The following is a 26,522-nucleotide window of genomic DNA, read 5'->3' as shown; positions in this document are numbered from 1 at the left end:
AAGCTCACTTTCTCCTTCCATACGGTGTCCCCACCACCTACTCAAACCGGGCACCAGTTGTACCCTCCGATAACCACACTCAACAACCGAGAATTACCCATGATGCCTTACTGCTCCAATTCTCATCTTTCACTTGACTCATATGGCTATAAAGCCACGAACCATCGGATCCCCGATCCGAATTCCACTCTATCCATCGCATGACGACCGAAAGACCCATTCTTCCATTCCGGAGCAACTCCCCCGAGTTCTCCTCTCGCAATCACACACACATGCTGATCTAGCTCTAGCACCCTCAGGTTTGGAAAACCTGATACACTGATGATATCCTCAAACATCCTTCCAGGATGAACCGCTAATACATACCCAAAACCCTGATCAGAATCTCACTGAGAGTCCAAGACTCTTTCTCTGAATCCCTTCCGAACCCCTCTCCCTGGCTCTACGTCGCGGTATTCCCTCCACGCCCTGAGCAACATATCAAGTCGAATGAGCTTTTATTCTATCGCCGCAACACACTACTCAAAGACCATCGACGGACCACTCCAATCATAAATCTACACTGCCGCTTTCACTTCCGTGAATTCGCACTCCCTTTTCGGAATTTCATTCCTCCCTCTTTCCTTACCAAGGAAACCACTCATCCGCCTAGTCACCATGACAGGCACTATGGTGCTCACCCCACACTACACTACCTCTTTAAAGCGTACCCGACATCCATGCATCACCACGACTCTGACTCTCATCGCAAGGACTTTCAAGCCCATGCACTACCTTCACCGCTCAAAATTGCTACTCGGGGCCAGACCTCCCAATGCAATCCCACTGCAACATACGCAACCCATAACCTCGAACCGATACAACAATACTCGCAGAGTCTTCAGCATGACTGGACCGCCTCCCCAGGCCTTCAGCCAATCTAGACCACTCTCAGGACCTTCAGCCAATCTGATTGGACCGTCCTCCGAGCCTTCGGCCTGACTGGTACGCCTACCGGCCTTCAGTCTATCCGGACCGCTCACCTAACATTCATCATTCCGAACTATCCCTTCGGGAAATCTTCCCGCGCATACCGTTCTAGCGCTCAAGGGGTTCCGAACTCTATCTCCATCATACATACTCGATCCCGGCCTGCTCCCATGCCTTCCACAATACTCTAATCTAGGTCTGTATTCCGCCCCGCACGCCTGTTACTCACCCATACGAGCCTGCTCTCGACTGATAGAAATACCGTTGAATTTCCCCAAGCAGCTAAACAACCTCTCAGGCCCAACGATCATCCGGAGAATTTCCAATTCTCCCCAACTTAAGACACTGACAATTAGTCACCGGTCGCCATCACCGATCTCCCAAAGCAACCTTGCAGACAATCAACACTTACATGCAAAATGCTTCTCACCAGCGCTAACAACTTTCATAAAAATCATGTTTCCACACTGAACAACCCGCTCAAAAGGAACCCAATCTTCAAATATCCATTCCTCAGACTGCAGAATCTACCCGGCCTTCAAACCAACGCCGCATCCGCCACCAATCCTCACAAGGATAATCAATGATAGCTCGAAGTACTAATTCATAGGATACCCCAACGAAATCTCGAACACAACTCGCCAAACCCTCAGGAAACAACGGATACCACACGAAAACCCGAAACGCAATTCCACAACCAACCAACGAAACCAACAGATAACAATACTCCACAACAATCATAAATAATCAAAAACAGCAGAAAGAACATACCCGCAGCAGCAAGCTGAAAAACACGACCCTAAGCCCTTGGGGGCTCCGCTCCACCCTGAACTCCACCTGTGATCCTCAACGTAGCCGGTACTGGAGCCTGCACCGGTACTGTAGCAAGCTGTGGACAGTTGACCTTCAAATGTCTAACCTGATGACAATGATAGCATATCCTCAAATCCCGAACCGACACTGACTGCCAACAATCCCTCGCATAGTGTCCCTCCTTTCCGCACTTGCGGCATGCTCCACCGGACCGACAAACCCCGACGTGACCCCTTCCACACTTTCCACAGACGTGGCTACCCTGATCTCCCATCCTGGAATCAACGATCTTAGACCGTTTCGTCGCCGGCTGCGACTGAACCGGAGCTTGCCTCAGCTCACGCATTTGTAACTCAATCTCTAACTCACGCCGCCTGGCTGCCTCCTGCAACTCCAGCAAAGTCTCGCACCTCTGCGCAGACACAAACTGTTTGATGTCTCTCTTTAGCATACTCAAATATCGGGACATCTGAGCCTGCTCCGAAGCGAACTCAGGGCAAAACATCGCCCTCTCAGTAAACATCCTGGTGATTTCTTTCACCGATTCCAAATCATGTTTCAACTCCAAGAACTCCTGAGCCAACCTCTCCCTCTCGACCTGCGGAACATAACAAGTGCTGAACATCTCTCTGAACCAATCCCATGAAATCGCAGCCTTCTGAGCATCCGAGTACGTCCCCGTGGTCAATCTCCACCAATCCTTTGCCCCGAGCCTTAACAGGTTCAGAGCACACCTCACCCTCTGATCAGCAGGGCATGAACACGTGAAGAAACATCCCTCCACATCTGATAACCATCTCATAGCAACGATCGGATCCTGAACTCCATCAAAAGTGGGAGGCTTCGTATTATCGAAGTCACGATACTGAAAACCTCTACTGGCTCCTCCCCCTTCCGCTGCTACTGCTGCGGTAGCCGCTGCGGCAGCCGTCTCCGTGAGAGCCGCATAGCGCTCATCAAAATACTCCACCATGGCGCTCTTGATCGAACCAAACAACTCCGGCAGCTCAGTCCGAAACAATGCAGCAACCTCATCATGCAGGATCTCACGAATCCTCGCATCCAACTCGTGCGTACTCATCTGACTGACAACCTCGGGTTGTACAGACCCACCCGGAACTCCCTCTCCTGCTCCTGATCCTGACCCGGATCCACTCCCAACGTGCCCTGAAATCTCCATATTGAAAATGAAACACCAAAATCTCAGACAACTTCCACTATCCCGGGAACCAGCTCTCATCCCAACCCTAGAGGTCATGGTTTCCCTGATACGCGTATGAGTCCGTGCTTTTAGTAGTACGGGCCCATACTACCTTCCACACCTACCCATATTTGTATGAAGTACTCCCACAACACCCTAGCGACATACATAACAACGCTCTATCCTCACAACTAGAGGAACACTAGAAATCTCTCACAAGGAACCCTAGGCTAGCAGGCATCATAAATCAGGCAACTCATCAAGAAATCCTGAAGATCCCTAGCCTAACTCTAGCATGCTGTTCTATCAAAGCTCAAGAAAACAATTGTCATGTATGGTATTTTGGGGTTACTTACTGGCTCCGGCTGATCGTACCTCCGCGTCCTCCTTTACTTATTTTGAAAACCATTTTTAAATTCTCTTTTTGAAAACCCTCCTCGATTTGAGACTGGAGTCACACAAGTGTTCCTCCAATTCACTCAAACCAAGGCTCTGATACCAACTTGAAACATCCGAGAAATACAACCAATTTAAATTTTTTTAAAACAACCCGATTTTCATTAAAAGGTTTACAAAAAGGTTTACAATACAAATCATTAGAGTATTCCCAGAATCACATTGCTACAAAATCATGAGGAGCGGTACGATCATGCCTTCGCCTTGCCACGGTCTCCTGAAGAACCTGAAAAACATTAAACCACAACTGTAAGCCCGAAAGCTTATTTAGATACCCCCAAAATACCAACCACGTATACGCCTTTCCAGGCTGCGACCTTCCGGTCCAAAACATATAAAACATACATAACATAACAGAACATAGAACAGCCATGCATATCGGGTCTATCGTGTGACTGGTCCACCGTATCAGGCCTTCAGTCCATCGGATCCATCCTCCAGGTCTAGTCATGTCCTTCGAGTCTATAGTGGGGTTGGTCCGCCCGCATTGGGCCTTCAACCCACCTGGTCCACTCTCTGAGTCTACAGTGTGACTGGTCCGCCCGCATCAGGCCTTCAGTCGGCCTGGTCCACTCTCCGAGCCTCGACACGTCTGGTCCTCCCTCGTGGGGCCTACAGCCTATCCGGACCGCTCGCTGGGCCTTCGGAACAACCGGTCCGCCCTGGGTATCTTGGCCTACAGCACAAAGCAGGACCCGCCTCAACCCATCTCCAGTCCAACCAACCATGTGCACAAAACATACAATCATATAACAGTCATAGTCAACAAACCGAGCAAGCAGATCACATAGCATATCATTACCCTAACCGGGTTACCGACCTAACCGGTCACTAGCATAGCATCACTCTGTATATCGGGAAACTGACCTTAACAAGGTCTCCTATCATGTACCATCCTAGATACCAGGATGCAGACACATCAAACAATAGCATAATAACCATATCCAAATCTCAATCCAATAAAGGGTCGGCCCTGGTGCCTTAGACCTTGTTGATATAGTGAGGATAACTCACCTCGAAACTGCCGGCTGAAAGGACAAGATCCCGCTGCTCCGAACTCTGACACGAAATCATCCACTGAACATCAAAACATACAACTCAATAAATACCCTTAATTACCAAAATACCCCTGGAAGACAATTGGTCAACCTTGGACAAGTCAAGGTCAACCACTGACTGACCCTACTCGCCGAGTCAACCCGATGACTCGTCGAGTCCTTATGCTCAGAATTTCCCTCAATTAGCGACCCAACTCGCCGAGTCACCCCAAGACTCGTCGAGTCCAACAACTCTGAGTCCACTCGCACCCAACTCACCGAGTCATCCCTTTGACTCACCGATTCATCGACTCAACCAGAAATATTGGGACTTCCTCGACAAGACTCGCCGAGTCCAGATGGACTCGTCGAGTCCAAGGCTATTTTCAACCTACTCGTCGAGTTGTTCTTCCAACTCGTCGAGTTCCAGGCCATCTTCAAGCAACTCGTCGAGTCCACCCATGTGACTCGTCGAGTACCACCGGTCTGAATCCATACAGAAGCATCTCAGGCCATGCAATTGATCCAAAACATAGATCCAACCTCCTACAATCCATCCATCACGTAAAGTGGCAAACTTTACATGAATCTAAAGAGATCTAGGCCTTATTCACCTTAGAACCAAGGTTTGGGACATGGTAGCTCCATTAACAACACAAGAATAGGGGCTTTAATGCTCTTAAGATCTTCTCCACTCCAGATCTGAGGTAGCAACCTCAGATCCATACCCCAAACACCAAGATACCACACAACCAAGCCCCCCCCACAACTCCAAAATGAGAATCTAGGAAAATACGGCCCAAGAACGAGAGTATTACCTCCAAAAGATGCCTCAATAGCAACCAAACTCGGATCCAAGCAAAGCCCTTTGATCCAAGTCACTTTTCCTTCAAGATTTCTTCAACCAACACCTCTCCAAGCTCTAATTTGCTCCACAAATGGACTCTCCACGAATTTAGGGTTTCTGGAACTCAAGGGGGAATAAGGGAGGCTGTGGAGGGGCATAATGCTCTTTATATAGGGCTCAACCCCGGAAATTAGGGTTTTCTCCATACAGCACCTACTCGCCGAGTCCATCTTTGGACTCGCCGAGTAGGCCACTTGATATGCGACCATAGTCACGACCTGACTCGCCGAGTCTATCCATGGATTCGCCGAGTCACCCTCTAAAACTTACACTTTTAGCCCTTCAACTCTACTCTTGCGATTCCGGGATGTTATAGCTTCGAAATGTTGTAACATATGGATTTGTAGCAAGAGCTTTTGTCAAATCTTGAATGATGTTTTTATCAATATTTTGCCACTTAAGTCTGTGCGTAAAGTCGGTTTCAGAGTCATAAAAATATAATTGTAATTACCTAGGTTTTCCATCCCTTTGTACTAATTGGTCGATTTTGTGATATATTGTTCCATTGGCTCATCCAATTCTACCCCCATAGATGTGAAAGAAAAGTTTGTATTATAAGCACGTATCTTATCTCTAAACATTTTCCCTTTTTCATTTTGCGATGTGAAAAGATCATACAGGCGGAATATGGGTAGATGTTAACTTTGTTTTCCTACTCATGCAGTAGAAGGTGACAAATTCATGTTTGAAACGTTTTGCTCCACAATGAATACATGTATTGCATTCCTCTAAAACAGAATGGACTATAGGGATACCATCGAAAACATCATTGTACGGATCACCACAAGCTTATGATACATGAACAAAATATTAATTTTAAACAGTAAATAAAAAAGATGTAATTGTTTATTTAAAGTAAACATTGTTTAAGTATAATAAAATCGAAAACAAACCATTTGATGTTTCATGTGTTAAAACTGAACATATTTGGGTATTTTCTTCATTGTTTCGTTGTTGCTGATCTCTTAGAAGCATTATCTTCTTTTGTTTATTTCGTTCATAATAATTTCTGTTAATATCTTTCCTACTTTGCGGAATGATATTTTCTTTCCCTAGCTGTTTTTCTTTGTTTCGTGCATAATATTGTTGATTAACTTTTTTCCGATTTTCTTTACTACTTTGGAAAGCGTCACCACTAACAACTTTTTGCATTTTGTTTTTTCCAAATCGACCTTGCCAATACTCTCTGTTGTACATTTTTTTCTGCAACAATTTTAGTAATATTATCATACTTCTTATATATTTTTCAATTCAATAATGAAAAGCAGAACATACCTTTCGCATTATCTAAAAGAATTTCTCTAAATTGACGATTTTGATTTTGAACATCGTCGATTCTCATTTCAAGCTATAAAAAATATAAGACAACATTATACATTATAGCAATCCCATAAGTTAATTTGTTCAATACTCTTAATATTATCAAAAATAATAGAAATTCAACATAATATATTTAGTGCTTCAAGATTCCAACAGATAACATAAATTAATAAGCAAAACAGCCAAAACAACCCTCAAAATGTACATGGAGGATAATAAAGTAACAAAAAAACCAACATAGTTCAACAACCAAAACAACAACACAAATAACCCTGCAAATCTTTCACCCAACAAATTCCTAATAAGTTCACAACCCTCCTAGATGTATCATCCTAACATATTCCTAATAAGTTTTGCTTCTGGCATGATCGGATGAAACGAAACCCTTGAAATGTATGTTGAGAATAGATCATTCACTAAAAAGAAATTTTATGTATGTTAATAAAAAAATAACTATTTTTACGGGATTAAAAGTGAATTAGGTTTAAACTTACCTCCTCCTTGTTCGCAAAATTTTACTTAGGATACATATATGACCCATTGGTATAAAATTCCTCGAGCAAGCATAGCAGGTGAGGCTTCAGGAGTGAGATTCAAGATCAGATTGATTACAAAACCCCTATTAAAAATTAAAAATATATAAATATAAAGTATAAGTTCTGATGAACATGGTAAATCAAATAAAATATAAAAACTACATTTTTTTATGAGTTCCATATATCCCATATTTCATATTTACCTTCCTTGTAATAAACATATGAAAAGAAACCAAAAGAAAATGTAAAAAGAAACCAAATAATAGTAGATATCATAAACATATAGAAATTATAAAAGGCATAATTTATATACATCAAAAGAAACCAAAAGAAAATGTAAGGGAAAAAAAAGGAAGTCCTAATTCTTAAACTTCTTATCCCATATTTCATATTTACCTTCCTTGTAAAGATACAAAGATAAAAATAACAATAGATATAATAAAAGAAATTAAGGTTTTGGAGTGGTGTTTTGTAGTATCAAACATATATCAAGAAAAAAACATAAATGTCAAATGAAACAAACAAGAAAGGGATGCTTTAGACAGTAAAGGGGCAAAAAGGTCTCACACAAATCTCAAAATAAATACATGAAAATAATTGACTTGCAATAGCACTTTGGGGATGTTTCGTAGAGAAAGTATGTGGTCATAAAGTAGGATGCTATATCACAAAAGTATATAAAAGTATGATACTGTTTCTAGCACTTTGGGGATGTTTTGTAGGGTGCTATTTCAAAAAACTAAATGAAAGTATGTTGATGTTTTTAGCATTTGGGTTCTGTTTTGTAATAAATACATAAATATAGAGGTCCTCAAGATTGGTAAGTACTTTTATCATTAAAAAAAAACTAAGAACTTGAGAATATAAAGGTCTTCACGATTTTTAAGTACTTTACATGTACATAATTTCAAAAAAATATAATAAACATATAGAAATTATAAAAGTAATAATTTATAAACATAAAAAGAAACCAAAAGAAAATTTAAGAAAAAAAAGGAAGTCCTATTTCTAATTGATTTCAAGTGAAGAAGTGTTGTAATTTTTTATCACAATTATGATTTGGTCACAAGTTGGAATAGTTACATTCCAAACCACGTGGTATTCGAATTATTAACTTAACACAGACCAAGTACAAGATACAGGCAACATACATGAACCCGAGGTCCAAATACAAGATATAAGCAACATACATGAACCCGAGATCAACCTCTCAACCATATCAAGATACTCATATATAAACAATTAAGACTATTTTTAACAATATCACATATGTATTTTAAGTCTGTTTGTGCAAAAAGAAATGCTATTTACATAATAAGAAGAATATAATTATCCACAAGCATAATTTGAAGTCTAAAATAATGAAAGAACAATTGCTTACCTTCAAATCAGAATGCAGAGTGAAACTTATGATTTCAAAATGGCACAACTTGTACAATTGTAACATTCGGAATTTCAGGTATTATATTTATTATTTTAAATTTCATGTTTTGTGGAAGGACTCGGCGAGTTGATGCGTAGACTCGCCGAGTAGAGATGCGAATCATTATCCACGTGGACGGCAGGACTCGGCGAGTCGCCCCGAGGACTCGCCGAGTCCACGCTGTTTAATGAAACCTTAATTCCTTAGGTTTAGGGCCTATTTAAAGGGCCTTGTGGCCGTCATTGCAGCTACCAGACCCCAGAGAAAAACCCTAAGTGTGCTAGAGCGTTTGTGAGAGGGAAAGGAGCTATTTCTTGATCTTTGTTGGTGTTTTTGCAAACAGAAGAGGACCAAGACAAGAGGAGGCTGAAGAGGGTGCTAAGCTAGTGATTCCAAAGCTCAGAGACTTCATTTTGAGGTATCCATTCGAACCCTTCTTCAGTTTATGATGTGATTCTTAGAGTTAGGGCTTTTTAGCCCCATTAGAGGATGATTATATGGAGTAATTGGTCCCTTCTCGTGTTGGTGCTGTAGATCTGGACCCAAAGAGGTCTAGAGACCCTTTCCCCTTGAGCTTTATGAGCATTAATGGAGGTTATGAACTTAGGGTGTCACCTTAGAGGCCATATCTTCAAATAAGGCCTTTGAGCCTTTGCATGTACACCAAGATGTTAGATTTACGTGATTATAATGCCTTGGGAAGCTGGATATATGGTTTAGAGAAGCGGATCTGACCTCAAGAGGTCAGTTCAGCTTGAGCATGGCATGGACTCGCCGAGTCCTTTAGCCGACTCGACGAGTAGGACGAGGGTTTTCCCGATAATCACACAGTTGGTGAGTCACTGAGTTGGGGAAGTGACTCGGTGTCAGAGGGAATCTATAGGATAGAGTGCACGATGGTACTCGCCGAGTTAGGAGCCGGACTCGGTGAGTTGGGTCAGGACATTTCACAGATTGTGATCAGTTATGATTTACAGAGTTGAGGTTGACTCAGTGAGTCGAATAAAGACTAGGAGATTGAAGAGCATGTGTGGACTCGCCGAGTCACAGTTGCACACTCGGTGAGTTGGGTCAAGGTCGACCGTTGACTTTGTTGACTTTTAGGGTTAGTCAATGTTTGGACCTTAGAGTCATAGGAAGGGTAGGATAGTCTTTTACCCTTCCTAGTGGATGTATTGAGAGGAAGAGATTAGCCTAGCCCTGAGGGTTGTATTAATTAGGGTATTTCTTTCATGTGATTAGGCAGAGGCTAGACCAGAGTTACCGAGTCAGAGATTTACTGAGACATCCAAGGTGAGTCTTCTCACTATACTTTACCTTGAGTACGTAAATAGAGTTATGTGATACAGTGTTTTATATATATTGTTTGTTGCACTGCATTCTTCTATGTGATTTATGTTGTGCATGCTTGCAGAGTTAGAACCTGAGGGTTCACAGAGTTTTAGTGCATGGACCCACAGAGTTATAGGCTCGAGTGGCTAATATGTGTTATACGTGGTATTTTGGGGAACTCACTAGGCTTTTTGCTTACAGTGTTTTGTGTTATGTGTTTCAGGTACTAGTGAGGATCGCGGGAAGGTGGCGGCTTGATAAGTACACACACGGGATTTTTATGTTATGAGATCTTAGGATTGATATATGTTATGAATTGAGTTTCAAACAATGATGTTTTTATGAATAATAAATGGATTATGTTTTTATAAAATGCGAAAAATTGTTTTGGAAATTTACGTTGTTACAAGTTGGTATCAGAGCCTTGGTTTGAGAGATTTGGGTATACCTTCGGGAGTATTTGAACTCAAACTAAGGATTTGAAAAATATTTTCAAAAGGGAACCAAGTTTTCTAAAAAGAGTAAAAGATTTTTAGAAAAACATAGAGCAGAGACATGTGTACGATCAGTCAGCGCCCGAACGGTGATTTCCCAAAATACCGTTATGTTATATGTTTATGTGATTGATATGATGTATTCTCGTGTTAGAGTGGGCTAGGTATTTCCTATTAGGACTAGAGTGGCCTGATTTGTGATGCCTTAGCCTAGGGGGAGGTGAGTTGCTATGAGATGCTTGAGAGTGAGTAGGTAGCAGTGAGGAGCTTATGAGAGATCTATAGAGAGTGGATTATGCACAATAGAGTACTTGGGACTTGGGATCCTAAGAGGAGGACTTGGGGTGTACACTGATACGGTGCGGACATTAGTATTGGGCTCGTACTACTGAAAACACCGGGGTGGTGTACAGTTCAAGTAAGAATGTTCGAGATGCCAGAGATCAAGGAGGGATGCGTTATCGAGTGCGAGTATGCTCGAATGAATTTTTAATATATCGTATGTTGTATTTCAGAGGTAGATCATGGTGAGGACACGACTTATGCTAGATAGCAGCGAGACTAGTGATGAGGAGATCCGCCGGATCATCCATGAGGAGGTGGCTGCGGCCATCAGGGCAGAGATACCAGAGATGTTCGGGTCTATTAAGACCACGTTGATTGAGACTTTTGATGAGCGTTGTGCTGCTATTTCTGAGGCTGCTTTTGCAATGGCTACCACAGCTGTTGCGGCTGCAAGGCCGCACACTGGTGATGCGTTGCTGTTTCGAGAGTTCAACAACACGACGCCACCACAGTTTGATGGGACACAGGATCTGATTGCGGCGATGGCATGGGTGTCTGATATTGAGGGTTGTTTCTACACATGCTCGTGCTCGGAGGACTTGAGGGTTCGGTTTGCGCTGAACCAGCTTCGCCTTGGGGCGAAGGACTGGTGGAAGTTCACGACAACACACTATTCTCCAGCAGAGCTTGCTGTGGTGACCTGGGAGAGGTTCACCACCATGTTTCGTGATGAGTACGTTCCCTTGGTGGAATGAGATCAGTTAGAACAGGAGTTTTTGACCCTCAAGCAGGGTACGGAGTCTGTTACGGCTATTACCAAGATGTTTCATGAGAGGGCAATGTTCTGCCCTGAACACGTGTCTACTGAGCAGGCACGTATGAGCCGTTATTTGATTATTTTGAGGAGATACATTCGGGAGTTCGTGGTGAACCCCTCATACCGGACATTTTCCGAGCTTCAGGCAAATGCTCGGAAGAGGGAAATCGAGCTAGAGACTCAGGCGAGGGAGGAGGCGGAGTCTCAAGGGAGGGATCGGCGACCGGCACAGTCCCAGCCGGCAGCCAAGCGGGCCAAGCCCGTTGATCCCAGAACAGGGAGCCAGAAAGGCCGCACTTGTAGGAAGTGCAGCAAGGTTCATGATGGAGTTTGTAGAGCGGGATCTTGATAAAAGTGTGGCAAGGAGGGGCATATGGCCAAGGACTGCCCAAAGGGGTTTGCAGTGTGTTTTCACTACAACCAGACCGGACACCGGAAGGCCGAGTCTCCGCTGTTGCGAGGGACTACCCAGGGAGCACCTCAGGGATCTGCCCATGCTGCTATCAGAGCTACTGAGAGCCGGTCAGTGAAGGCCGAGGTACCGAAGGCGCGAGGGAGAGCCTTCCAGTTGACCGCAGAAGAGGTCCGTGCAGCGCCCGATGTCGTGGCTGGTATGTATTCTTTTATGTATTTATTTTAATGTTTAAGATTTTGTGCTTATATTATGATATGCGTAGGTACATTTCTTGTGAATTTTGTACCTGCTTTGGTGTTATTTGACTCGGGTGCGAGTCGATCTTTTATATCGTTGGCTTTTAGTCAGCACATCAGTATTAGTCGAGAGGCGTTGAGTCGACCTCTGAGAGTCTCCATCGCCGATGAGAGAGCAGTGTATGCCACGGAGGTGATTCGAGGATGTGGACTCGAGATTTTCGGTGTAGAGTTTCCTATTGATTTGGTCCCGATTGCAATGGGGGATGCCTGTGTCATCGTAGGCATGGATTGGTTGAGCAGATTTGGAGCAGTTATCTACTGCGAGCGATAGCTGGTGACTATACGAGACCCAAGCGGGCGAGTTCTTACGGTGTACGATAAGGGTACCCATCCCGATTCATCGTTTTGTTCGGCTGGTAGAGCAAGGCAAAGTCTACAGCAGGGCTGTAGTGGTTTTGTAGCGTATGTGATGGATACGAGAGTTGGTGCAGGGAGACCGAGTACGGTTGAGGAGGTCCCGATAGTGTGTGAATTCCTGGATGTTTTTCCTGAGGAGTTACCGGGTGTGCCTCCCGAGAGGCAGGTGGAGTTTCGCATTGATTTGATTCTGGGGGCAGCACCTATCGCCAAGGCACCCTATTGCCTTGCACCTCCAGAGATGCAGGAGTTATCCTCGCAGCTTCAGGAGCTGCTAGGGAAGGGGTTTATATGGCCGAGCAGCTCGCCGTGGGGAGCATCGATCCTGTTTGTGAAGAAAAAGGATGGTTCGCACCGAATGTGCATAGATTATTGAGAGCTGAATAAGTTAACGGTCAAGAACCATTATCCTTTGCCGAGGATCGACGATTTGCTCGATCAGCTGCAGGGAGCATCTTGGTTTTCCAAGATTGATCTGAGATCTAGATATCATCAGATGAGGGTGTGCGAGGAGGATATCAAGAAGACCGCATTCAGGACTCGTTATGGGCATTATGAGTTCGTGGTGATGCCATTCGGGCTCACCAATGCGCCTGCAGCGTTCATGGATCTCATGAACAGGGTATGCAGACCGATGCTGCATCGACCAATGATTGTGTTCATTGGCAACATTTTGGTGTATTCAAAATCCAAGGAGCAACATGAGGAGCATTTACGGGAGATCCTCAGCATGCTGAGATCAGAGAGGCTTTACGCCAAATTCTCCAAGTGCGATTTTTGGTAACGAGAGGTGCAGTTTCTTGGTCACCTCGTTAACCAAGAGGGGATTTTGGTCGATCCGACCAAGATCGAGGCAGTGATGAGTTGGGAGGTGCCAAAATCTCTTTCTGAGATTAGGATTTTTCTAGGATTGGCCGGCTATTATCGGAGGTTCATAAGGGATTTCTCCAAGATTGTTGTTCCTCTCACCAGGTTGACCCGAAAGGGTGTGATGTTCAGCTAGGGCCCAAAGCAGCAGGCCTCATTTGAGACTCTTCGCCAGAGATTGTGTGAAGCCCCGGTGTTGACTCTTCTAGAGGGGATGGAGGACTTTGTGGTGTATTGTGACGCATCGATATCTGGGTTGGGCATGGTGTTGATGCAGAGGGGGCATGTGATCGCGTATGCATCGAGGCAGCTAAAGACCCATGAGGCAATGTATCCTACCCACGATCTAGAGTTGGGGGCTGTGGTGTTCGCCCTCAAGATTTGGCGCCATTATCTGTATGGGGTTCGGTGTACGATATACATGGACCACAAGAGTTTGAAGTATTTGATGGATCAGCCAAACCTGAACATGCGTCTGAGGAGATGGTTGGACGTGGTAAAGGATTATGATTGCGAGATCCTGTACCACCCGGGCAAGGCTAATGTGGTAGCCGACACCCTGAGTCGTAGAGCAGAGAGCTCCCCAATTTGGGATATTTGTATGAGATTGATAGTGAGGACTCCGGTGTTGGACACCATCAGAGGGAATCAAACTGAGGCAGTGAGACCGGAGAACCGCAAGAGAGAGCGAGTTATCGGGCAGGTGACGGAGTTCGTGACCGATAGCAGAGGACTTATAGCCTTCCAGGATCGGATTTGGGTACCGTTTGTTGGAAGAACGCGTACCATCTTCATGGAGGAGGCACATAAATCGAGATTCTCGATCTATACTGGAGCCACTAAGATGTTTCTGGATTTTAAAAAGGAGTATTGGTGGCCTTGTATGAAGAGAGATGTAGCGTGGTTTGTTGAGAGGTGCCTTATCTGTTGTAAGGTTAAGGCCGAACATCAGAGACCGCATGGTAAGTTGCAGCCACTGGAAGTCCCAGAGTGGAAATGGGAACAGTTATCCATGGATTTTATCACCAAATTGCCAAGAACAGCGAGGGGTGTCAATGCAATTTGGTTGATAGTAGATCGTTTGACAAAGAGCGCTCATTTTCTCGCCATTAGTGAGAGTTCTTCTGTGGAGAAGTTGGCAGAGATATACGTGAGAGAAGTGGTATCGCGGCATGGGGTGTCGATCTCGATTGTGTTAGATCGAGATGCGCGTTTCACTTCCAGATTTTGGAAGAAATTTCATGAAGAGTTGGGTACGAGGCTGCATTTTAGTACCGCATACCACCCACAGATTGACAGACAGAGCGAGCGGACGATTCAGACGCTCGAGGATATGCTCCGAGCATGTGTGTTCGATTTTGGCAGAAGTTGGAACACGTATTTGCCCTTAGCGGAGTTCTCCTACAACAACATCCATCATTCGAGCATTGGTATGCCACCCTTTGAGCTGTTGTATGGGAGGAGGTGTCGGACTCCCATTTGTTGGGAGAGGTAAGGAAACGAGTGATGGGTAGCACGAAGATCGTGCTTTAGACGACAGAGCAAATACAACAGGTCAAGCAGAGGTTGTTGACCGCTCAGAGTCGCTAGAAGAGTTATGCGGATAGGCGACGATCCGAGCTTGAGTTCCAGGTCGGTGATTATGTTCTTTTGAAGGTATCTCCTTGGAAAGGAGTGATCCGATTCAGGAAGAGGGGAAAGCTAGGGCCCCGGTATATTGGGCCATTTAGAGTGATCGCGAGAGTGGATAGGGTAGCGTATCGCTTGGAGCTACCTGCGGAGTTGGAGCAGATTCATAATACCTTCCACGTGTCTCAGCTAAGGAAGTGTATAGCCAACGAGTTGGAGGTAGTGCCGTTAGAGGACATTCAAGTGGATGCGAGCCTGAACTGCATGGAGAGACCAGTTGCGATTATGGATCGGAAGATAAAGGTTCTGAGGAACAAGGAGGTGCCTCTGGTGCAGGTTCAATGGCAACATCGGAAAGGATCCGAGTTGACTTGGGAGCCAGAGCGGGAGATGCGTGAGCAGCATCCGGAGTTATTTCAGAGATGAGACTTCGAGGACGAAGTCTGATTCAAGTGGGGGAGAATTGTAACATCTGGAATTTCAGGTATTATATTTATTCTTCTAAATTTCAAGTTTTGTGGAAGGACTCAGCGAGTTGATGCGTAGACTCGTCGAGTAGAGACGCGAATCATTATCCGGGTGGACGGTTGGACTCGGCGAGTCGCCCTGAGGACTCGGTGAGTCCATGCTATTTAATGAAACCCTAATTCCTCGGGTTTTGGGCCTATTTAAAGGGCCTTATGGCCACCATTTTCGGCTACCAGACCCCAAAGAGAAACCCTAAGTGTGCTAGAGCGTTTGTGAGAGGGAAAGGAGCTATTTCTTGATCTTTGTTGGTGTTTTTGCAAATAGAAGAGGACCAAGACAAGAGGAGGCTGAAGAGGGTGCTAAGTTAGTGATTCCAGAGCTCAGAGACTTTATTTTGAGGTATCCATTCGAGCCCTTCTTCAGTTTATGATGTGATTCTTAGAGTTAGGGCTTTTTAGCCCCATTAGAGGATGATTATATGGAGTAATTGGTCCCTTCTCGTGTTGGTGCTATAGATCTGGACCCAAAGAGGTCCAGAGACCCTTTTCCCTTGAGCTTTATGAGCATTAATGGAGGTTATGAACTTAGGGTGTCACCTTAGAGGCTATATCTTCAAATAAGGCCTTTGAGCCTTTGCATGTGCACCAAGATGTTAGATTTACGTGACTATAATGCCTTGCGAAGCTGGATCTATGGTTAGCGGATCTGACCTCAAGAGGTCAGTTTAGCTTGAGTATGGCATGGACTCGCCGAGTCCTTTAGCCAACTCGACGAGTAGGACGAGGGTTTTCCCGATAATCACACAGTTGGTGAGTTACTGAGTTGGGGAAGTGACTCGATGAGTCAGGGGGAATCTAGAGGAAAGAGTGCATGATGGTACTCACCGAGTCAGGAGCTGGACTCGGCGAGTTGGGTCAGGACATTTCACAGATTGTGATCAGTGATGATTTACAGAGTTGCGGTTGACTCAGTGAGTCGAATAAAAACTAGGAGAGTGAAGAGCATGTGTGGACTCACCGAGTCACAGTTGCACACTCGGCGAGTTTGGTTAAGGTTGACCGTTGACTTCGTTGACTTTTAGGGTTAGTCAATGTTTGGACCTTAGAGTCATAGGAATGGTAGGATAGTCTTTTACCCTTCCTAGTGGATGTATTGAGAGGAAGAGATTAGCCAAGCCCTGAGGATTGTATTAATTAGGGTATTTATTTCATGTGATTAGGCAGAGGCTAGACCAGAGTTACCGAGTCAGAGATTTACTGAGACATCCAAGGTGAGTCTTCTCACTATACTTTACCTTGAGTAGGTAAATAGAGTTATGTGATACAATGTTTTATATATATATATTGTTTGTTTCACTGCATTCTTCTATGTGACTTTATGCTGTGCATGCTTGCAGAGTTAGAACCTGAGGGTTCACAGAGTTTGGGTGCACGGACCCACAGAATTATAGCCTCAAGTGGCTAATATGTGTTATACATGGTATTTTGGGGAACTCACTAAGCTTTGTGCTTACGGTGTTTTGTGTTATGTGTTTCAGGTACTAGTGAAGATCGTGGGAAGGTGCCAGCTTGATCAGTACACACACGAGATTTTTATGTTATGAGATCTTGGGATTGATATATGTTATGAATTGAGTTTCAAACAATGATGTTTTTATGAATAATAAATGAATTATGTTTTTATAAAATGCAAAAAATTGTTTTGGAAATTTACGTTGTTACAACAATTCTTCGAAATCAGGTGCAAGAGTGAGGTTTAGGGCTTCTGACGGTGGGAGATATGGGGTTCGAGTTTGCTAAAGAGAATGGTTGAAGACTTAGATGTAGATTTAAAGGGTTGGAGAATGAAACGTTGAGCATAGGCGTTGGAGAATTAAATGTCAGACACCTTGATGATATCATCTTGGAGAATGAAACGTTAGGCATGGGTAATCCCTTGAACACTGTAAGCGAAGCGTGTTGCAAGGGTAGGAAACGAAGAGTTTGGATGGAGCCGTGAATCTCTATTCAAGATATGTATTGAATATTTTTATCCTTTTTTAATAACCTAAAATAAATTACATACCAATTTCAATTTACTCCAAATACTACACCTACAATCTAAATGCATGTTAAAAAACTTTTACTACTTATGTATACGATTTGTTTTTGTATTATGAAATTTAAGGTTATTTATTTGAGTTCGTAGTTGATTTTTAAAATATATTAAATATGATAAAACTATATTTTCATTTTTCAATTTTCGTAAAATGGAATGTATGTACAAAGTTTAAAAATTAACATTTTCTTTATTTTATTTTTGTTTGGAAAGTGTGAGATAGTTAAATTACAAGAATATCCTTAGTAACGATGAAAAGGAAAAGGGAATGTATGCACAATCTTGAAGATTAAGTTTTGGTGAAACGGAAATCTTAAAATGTTTAAGTCTTTAGGAAAATGAACTTTTCTTGCACATTCCTTTTTTTTTTAAATTACATATTTTTTATATAATTTATGAGTTAATTGTATTATTTATCTATCCATTTACATGAACTATATCTATTTGTATTTTAATTTTTCTAAACATTAATAATAAAACATAATAACATTGTCACAAATGAGATTGGTACCTAGCTACATTAAACTTTTTAAAAAGTTATCTTTAACAAATTATATTTTCACCCGAATTTTTTTAATCGTTAAAAATCTTTACATTACTAATTTGTTAATATATCAATATTTTACTAAATTCCATAAATGTTTAAGGGTTGACGCAATGCTTTAGTTCATAAACTTAACATTTTTATATATTAAATGCTAATTGCTATTAACAATTAGAATATTAAAGGGACTTTCAGTTTCAAACAATTAAGATGGATTAATTATCTAAACATTCACATCACAGGAGAACAACATCATTTTCTCTCTTCATAGCAAGCTAGGCAATAAGCAAACCACCAAACCATGATACATATATAGATCCATTTTTTTATTTATTTTACAATTCTCATCGCAAAAAGAAACAATAAATATAAATTTATCTTTTTATAACACAGGTGGTCTCAGATGTCACAACATTGGCTTAGAAGGACTGATAACGCAATAAAGAACCACATGAATTCTCATATGATGAAAAAAGTAATAAACTTTGAAAACATGAAATCTCATGAAGAAACCCCATCTTCTTCCAAATATACATCAACAAATTCAAATCTTGAATCATCAGAAGCATATTGTTGCAGAAATTTAAACAAGATTTTATTTACTGAATGACTATCTCTCCAACAGTTTCACTTCCAAATCAAATCTTGAAATATCAAAATACTTCAGGTCGTTAAGCATAAATTTGTTGTAATTGTCGTTGATTTCTTCCCTTCCAAATCAAAAGCCTTTCAAATCTGGATTTTCAAAAAAAAAATGATAGAATCAAAAACATGAAAACATAAGAAATAAAAGTTGGTTAAGAACACATTGTAAGAAAATCTTGGGCGAAAATGTATACCAAAATCGGCGATGCCATCATCATAGCGACGACAGATGGTGGTGACGGAAACCGAGCAACGGCGGAGGTTGTAACGGAGTTTGCGGAGTAGTGTTGGCGCTTTAGATCTAGGGCTTGTAGAAGGCAGGCGGAGGTGGCAGAGTTTATGATGCACCGGCAATGGTAGTGTCAGCGTGAAGATCGAGGTGGCGTAGTTGAGTGGTAGTCGATGTAGAGGATGCAAAGGAGGTGATGGTTAGAAGCATTCTTCTGTTTTCAAAAAAAGGTTTCCAAGGAAAAAAAAATTGTAAAGGATGGAAGCGCAAGTCACGTCACCTTTTTATATCTTGACAAAACTTGTATTTCCTTTGGATTTTTTTTGTGATTGGGTACTTTTTAACTCACATGGATCACTATTTTTTACTTAGATGCATTACATATAAAATTAATGGTTGAGATTTAAGCTCCTTAGTTTAAGACTTTGATCTTAAATTTCTTATTTTATATATATATATATATATATATATATATATATATATATATATATATGACCATGTCTCATCAATATGTGATAAACTAACAAAAACTAAACTATAAACCAACCTCAAACACCATGACTTACAATTATTCGAAAAGGCAACAAAGTCCTTGATTACAGTTGCACACTAACACCACCACCACAACATAAACACAAACTCAAACCGAAAATTAACATGTAAACATTCATTCTTGAATGAGCCACCGAGCAAAGAAGAAAGTTGCTCACAGCTTCTTGGTCCCCGCAGCCGCAAGTTCAACAGAAATGATGAAAGTCGACTTTGTTGCCTCCCGCAGGTACTGCACATCTCCACTCATGAGCTTCAACAGGTTTCTGCTAATCACCAAACTTATTCCCTCTTCAGTTGCATCTACACTTGTTCCAAACATCTGCCTTAACAACTCCTCAGGGACCCCACCTCCCGTATGTGTTATCCTACCAAAAAGAAAGAGTTCAAATCAACACACTTAGATAAGTCACAATTCAATTGAACCATTAAGCTGCATTTGTTACACGACACAAAACTAGTTAACATTGTGATACATGTCAAACACAGTACAACCTGTTCTGTTCTGTTCTGTAGTGTCGTGGTTAACATATTATGGAGTCTAAAAGAACATACCTGAGTTCTAAATTGACAAGCTGGACGGATTTTGCCAAATGATCTTTAGCTAATTTGGCCCAAATAAACAGGAGGCCGCCAGCTGGCGTACAAGAAACCGATAGTGACATGAAATCTGCAAGAACTTGTTGAAGTCTCACACTATCACCAAAAAGTTTTTCCGACAACATTTCCTCAGGTACATTGTTCACTACTTGAATACCCATCACATTGCTCTTTGTCATTACTTGACTTGTACACGCACCCAAGATTTGCTGGAGAGTAAACTCGGTCATTTCAAGGTCCAAATAACTGCAAAAAATTTCCATAAGTCAGCTTTTTTCAACGAAATTCTCGACAATAAGTTAAAGAAATAACATTTTTAAATCATACCCATCAACAATGCTATCAAGATCAGTGTCATCAAGTACTTTATTAAGTTGTTTCTGACACAAAGCACTAGTGTGAAGAAGCTCCCTTTGCTCATCTCCAAGCTCAGTATCCTCCATCATTTTCCTCGAATGTATAATCCCAGAAAGCGGATTTTTAATCTGTCTTCTTATATAAGCTAAAGCTTTAAGTCTTTTAGCTGCAATTTTCTCCGACATTCTCTGAAAATGAAGAGCTTGTTGAAGGTCTCTACTTGCAAGTTGCAAGAAGCAGAAAAGCCCAGTAACTGTACCCTCATTATCCACCCTTTTACTCACACATAACACACAATCTACATACTTCCCACTTTTAGCAAAAAACCCAAATGAAATCTTTTCGGATTCTTGACTTGTCATTGCTTTGTTAAGAACAATGCTGAGGTTGATGAATGCATCTTGGTTACTAACACGACAACATGCTGATTGGGTCCCGAAAACTTCACCAAGAAGCATTTTGTCAATGACTTCTCCTCTTGAAATCCCGGATAACTCGGTCATGGCTTGATTCCACTCAGAACACCAACCGAATTCATCGGTTCCAAAGATTGGTGGAATTAGTGGATTTGGGTTGTGCACAATGGCTTTGTAATCTCCTTCTATTCGAGTGAATTTGTCCATTATGGTTTTTTGGTGAGTTATATCTTGTGCAATACAACATACGCCTACAACACTTTCGTGTATGTCTCGGCTTGCACATGCGTTGACTACAAGTGTGATTGGTCCGGATTCTTTCTTGGATTCGTGTGTTTTGATTTCGAATTCGACACTGGTTTCTTCTTTTCCTAAATACATGGACACCACAAAGATAATGAAGATCATATATGATTATACGTATATATAATGACTTTGAAGAATGGAATTGTCTATGTAGGTGTTTCTTATGTATTTAAATGAGAAAGAAATGAACACTTAGTTTTGAACAGATTTTAGGAAGGGTGTAATTATTTTAGGATGTTTTTTAATAACGTCCTAAAAAAATTGAAATAGAAAAGTCCGGATTATTTAATATTTTACCCATATTAACGAACAAGTCATTATTTTTATTTTAACAGGAAATGACAAATTATCGTAAATTAAATAATTGAGACTTCACTGTTCAAAAAAAATTAGGACTTTATCAAAACATTATTCAAAATAATGAGACTTTTCATAAAACCCTTTGCTTTTTCTTCAATTTCTAAAATATATTGTCACTTTCTCTCGAACACTTAACTGCAAGAAAAAGAAATGTACATTTATTGATTAGTTTATTATGACATTGTACTTTGAAAAATCAACCAATTTATGAGAATGTCATCCATTTACAAAGCAATTTTCACTGCTATAGGCTAAATTTTCGAAAGTATAATTTCCAAATACAAAAAATATTAAAAGTACAAAGATTTAGCAAAGTAGATTTTTCAAACTACAATTCCTTAATAAGAAAATATCGAAATCAAAGTAGGATGCTATAATATACAAATAAATAAAAGTACGTTGCTATTTTTCGCATTTAGCCCTTCTCTCAAATATATTTCAAACACCATTACGTTACTTTTCAATTCAACACTCAATTAGAGAGAAAAAAAAAGAAACACGGTTGAAAGAGAATACCTTCCAACGCAAGATTCAGCATCTTTTGCACCGTTTTAACCGAAGATTCTTCAACAAGTGTTAACAAATGAGTCCCAATAGCTTTCTCCACAGGCAACCCGGTCAACTCAGCTATTTTCGTATTCCACCCATTAATCAAACCGTCAACATCAACCGCAAGAATCGGCACCGAAGCGGTTTCAATCAACCTCACCATCTCACTAGTAACCGCTTCTAATTCTTGCATCCCATCAAGTTTAAGCTCATTGAAACCACTTTGAATCACGTTCGTTTTCAAATCCGCAACTTCATTCTCTTTCAAAGCATTCCTCATAATAAGTTGCAACGAATGGATCGCATCCATCTCAAAATCTTTCCATGGATAACTCCTTGTTTTCACAACTTCCAAAAAAGCCTTAAAAGATGACCGAGGATGCATTCTTTTCCCATCATCTTTCTCACCCTTCTCGTGTTTCGCTCCACCCCATCTAATTTCAGAAGCCGTATTCGATCTAAACCAAAAAAGAATATCTTTTTCGGTTATTCTCACGGATGCCATTCCACAAACTATGTCACCAAGAGCAAGAGCTCCCGGATACCCCGCATCATATAAACTATCGGTGCTCAATCCGGTTGAATCCATGTGATATTCATAGAGCCAAGAAACAATATCAAAAACTTGAGATTCAGTTGGGCTAACACCCATTCGGTATACTTTATTCTTGTACAAAAGAGCTGCTCCATCACATTTCACAAGATCCATAATGTTTGGACTTTGTGCAACAATACCTAATGGAGCATCTCGCATTAGTAAATCACACAAAAGCGTTTGTGTTCTCAAGATGTTCTTCTCGAGAATTTGGTGTTCTAGTTCAATTTCTTTGTTGATGTGAATTGCGAAAACTTGAGCAAGAAACTCACACGCGTAACGTAGTGGAAAAGGGACGAATCTTGGAGTGGTGTTATGGCAAACAACTAATCCCCATAACTTCTTTCTTTTTTGAGGATCGGGGCTATCGATTTCATCGTTCATGTCATTTATAACCACCGCCATTACTAAAGAAGCTATGGACGTCATGTTGTCCATATACTGTAAATGGCAACTATGTGGGGCCCGGAGTGTGGACCCACATAACGTCAAATCGAAAGGTAACTTCTTATCTTGGAGTACTTTCACGTGTTTCGCTCTACAATCACAAATCATTCGAACTTTGTTCTTCATGAACAAGAATCTTGCAGCTTGAGGGATGTCAGTCGCCGGATAATGTAACCCAAGGTAAGGATCGAGCCCTGGTTTTGTAATCTCCGCCACCACCTCACCATGATCATCGTCGTGAAACTTATAAGCCATCACCCGATCATAACCCGTGAGCTCAAAAACTTCTTGAACCATGGTGTCACATAGTCGTTCGATGCTACCACTAGGGAGTGATTGTAACCTAGCAATGGCTTTCGCTGCGTGTTTGTAGGATTGGAGGGCCCCAGCAGCAGTCATGGGGACTTCATTAGGCATAACGGGTTCAAAGTCTATGATCAAACTTCCGGTGACTCGATGAATGATTGCATAAAACGGCTTCCCGGAGGTTTTACAATGAACCAAAATCGGATTTAGTAATGAAACTTCCCCGAATCCTAACGCCTTATATAAAGCATTAGCACTGGGACCTGCGAAAATGGTTCTGACATCGGTGCCGATTCCAAGAAGTGGATTTTCACCGACACTGGGAACTGCATGGCTGACCATTGTGAGCATTTCGGGTGCGTTTTCACTGTAGGCGATGACTTTGAATGTTTTTTCATCAAGGGCTAATAAGCATCCGAAAGGTTGAATTAGTTTGCCCTTTTGAATGTGGTGGAGATACGCGGTGGTTACCTTGTCGGAGCGAGGCTGTTCGCCGCCGGCCACCGTGCTGGTGACGTGGATGGAAGTTGAGTAGTCAAATGAGTCGCCGGATTCTTCAAAATCTGCGTGGAGCTTCGCGTCTACTGTTGTTTGATGAATGATTCTTGCACTGTGTTTTGATCTTGCGGAATTGGTGGAAGATTGATCATTTGGCCTTGATGTAGACATTGTGATCAGATCTGTGTATAGAACAGAGGAACTAATATCAAATCACTGAAAAGAGAGAGAAGGGTATTGTCTTGAATTAACACTCCATCGACTATAATCAATATAACATGCTGTGAATGAAGTCGATGTGAGTGAATTGCTGTGAGTATACAGTGTAAAAATAAGTTATAAAGTTGTAAAAAAAAAAATCTTGAAAACCCCACCATTGAAAAGAAGCAATTGAGGCGCATATTGTAATTTATGATGAGGAATCCAAGAAAAAAGATCACTACCATTATCGCTGTTTGACCAAAAATGTTATCTGATGGAGCTAAGAAAAGCGATATGATAATCAAAAACCACGTTTGTAAAAAAAAAATAATAATAAAAAAAAAAAACAGTTTTCCCCTATCTTGAAATGAGCAAACACAAATTCATGGTATTTTCTTGATAAAACCCCATTTTCCCCTATCTTAGAAGCTCTGTTTTGCTTTAATTTCTAGGTTTATTTTTGGTAAAAGAAATGGCCCACAGAATCATTGCACTTAAGTTGAGACAATCTTAAAATCTTAAAAGCCATGTAACATGATACGAAAACCCAAAAGTATAAAATCAAAATTGGAATTGAATTGACACTAAATGGACCTAATTCGAATTGACCACACGAACTGTAGATTACCCAAATGAATTACACATTCAGTAACAAATAAAGTAACCAGATAAACAAGCAATCAACAGTACCCAAACCACAAACCCGTAAAAATTGAAAGTCAAAAGATAAAACATCTACGAAGAGGAGAGAAAAAGACTGAAAGTACCTGAACTTCGCAATCTGCTAACTTCACTGGAAAACTGCGAACAGCTTCAAGCAGTTAAAAAGAATGGAACTTTTCTTCGGATCAAGTGAAAACGCCACTAAAAACCCATCACTATCCTTGAAAATCGAGGCCCCAGTTCTCCAAAAACCTCGATCATCCACTTGAATCGATTCAAGAAGTCTCGAAGGCGAGACTGGTATGATAGGTCCACACCTATAATCTCTGCTTAAAGAGGCAAGTACCCTTCTACTGCAATCAATTATACTGACATCTGTATATATATAATATATAAATGTTTATTATTAGTAAGTGGGATAGGCCCACGAGACACAAAACAACGAAGATTGGCGGTTTGCTTTCTAAAGATGGAAAATAATGGCAGTTGAAAGCTGGAAATCATGGGAACCTGTTTAGGAGGCTAGTGGGTACCTCCTCTTAAGGGGGCGGGGTAAACCATGGGCCTTTATTACGTAATGTTAGCTTTCTGGAAATTTATTTTGTTAGAATATATATATATCAAGTTAAAGTGCAATCAGTATGGAAATTTGTGTATGTATAATTATACATCAGTTATAACTATACGCCAAAAATAAGAATCTAGTTTTGATCCACAAAAATAAAATGCAAAAATATTAATTTTTAGGATTAGGATTGTATATGTGTAAAAATTGAATTTATGGAATAAATAAGAAAACTAATTAGTAAAAATGAAAAAATCTTAAAAGAACATGAATAGAAATAAATATTAAATAGGTTGTAGAAATGAAAGTATGTTTAAAATAAATAATTTTATATAAATGAATTTGTAAAACTAGGTTAGTTAAAATAAGATGGTAAAAAAAGTTGTAAAAAATATTATTTTAAAATAAAACTAAATTTAGAATATATATATATATATATATATATATATATATATATATATATATATATATATATATATATATATAATTGTAAAAAATAGATAGGGAATTTTGTTAAAAAAGTTTAGACAAAATTCTTTAGAAAACTTAAAACATAGGACAAATTTGTAAAAAAGATTAATACTAAAATAAAAAGTTGTATGATACCTATTTGGATTAGGGATAATGACTTGAAAGGGTAACGAACTTTTGACTTTTGTCACATTTAGTCACTAAACTTTTTTTCGTTATCTATTTGCCATTGAACTATTGAAACTGTTCACATTTTACCCTTATGACCGGCTGTTACCGGTCATAAGGGTAAAATGTGAACAGTTTCAATAGTTTAGTGGCAAATAGATAACAAAAAAAAAGTTTAGTGACTAAATGTGAACAAAATCGAAAGTTTGTTTCCCTCTAAAAAGTTCAATGACTAAATGTGAACAAACTTCCTATTGTATTATGTTTTAGCAAAATTATTTATTTTCGTTTAATTGTAGCAACATTTGTTGATGAAGAAATTTATGAAATA

The 26,522-nt window shown here is 40.9% G+C and overlaps 1 protein-coding gene across 1 annotated transcript; it reads right to left on the bottom strand.

Annotated features, from left to right (window-relative positions):
- Positions 1–19,678: 19,678 nt before the first annotated feature.
- PHYA (phytochrome A) lies at positions 19,679–25,447 on the bottom strand. The gene is made up of 5 exons (XM_078975992.1): positions 25,092–25,447; positions 22,245–24,305; positions 20,617–21,433; positions 20,245–20,535; positions 19,679–20,057 (listed from the first exon to the last, which is right to left on the bottom strand). Exons 2-5 carry the CDS (start codon positions 24,292–24,294, stop codon positions 19,847–19,849), a joined length of 3,369 nt encoding a protein of 1,122 aa, XP_078832118.1. The 5' UTR covers positions 24,295–24,305; positions 25,092–25,447; the 3' UTR covers positions 19,679–19,846.
- Positions 25,448–26,522: the final 1,075 nt, after the last annotated feature.

The sequence above is a fragment of the Lactuca saligna genome, chromosome 9 (assembly GCF_052625555.1).
Source record: "Lactuca saligna cultivar CGN05327 chromosome 9, ASM5262555v1, whole genome shotgun sequence".
NCBI classification, from domain to species: domain Eukaryota; kingdom Viridiplantae; phylum Streptophyta; class Magnoliopsida; order Asterales; family Asteraceae; genus Lactuca; species Lactuca saligna.
The sequence above is the reverse complement of the archived record's forward strand: the minus strand, read 5'-3'. Positions and strand labels throughout refer to the sequence as shown.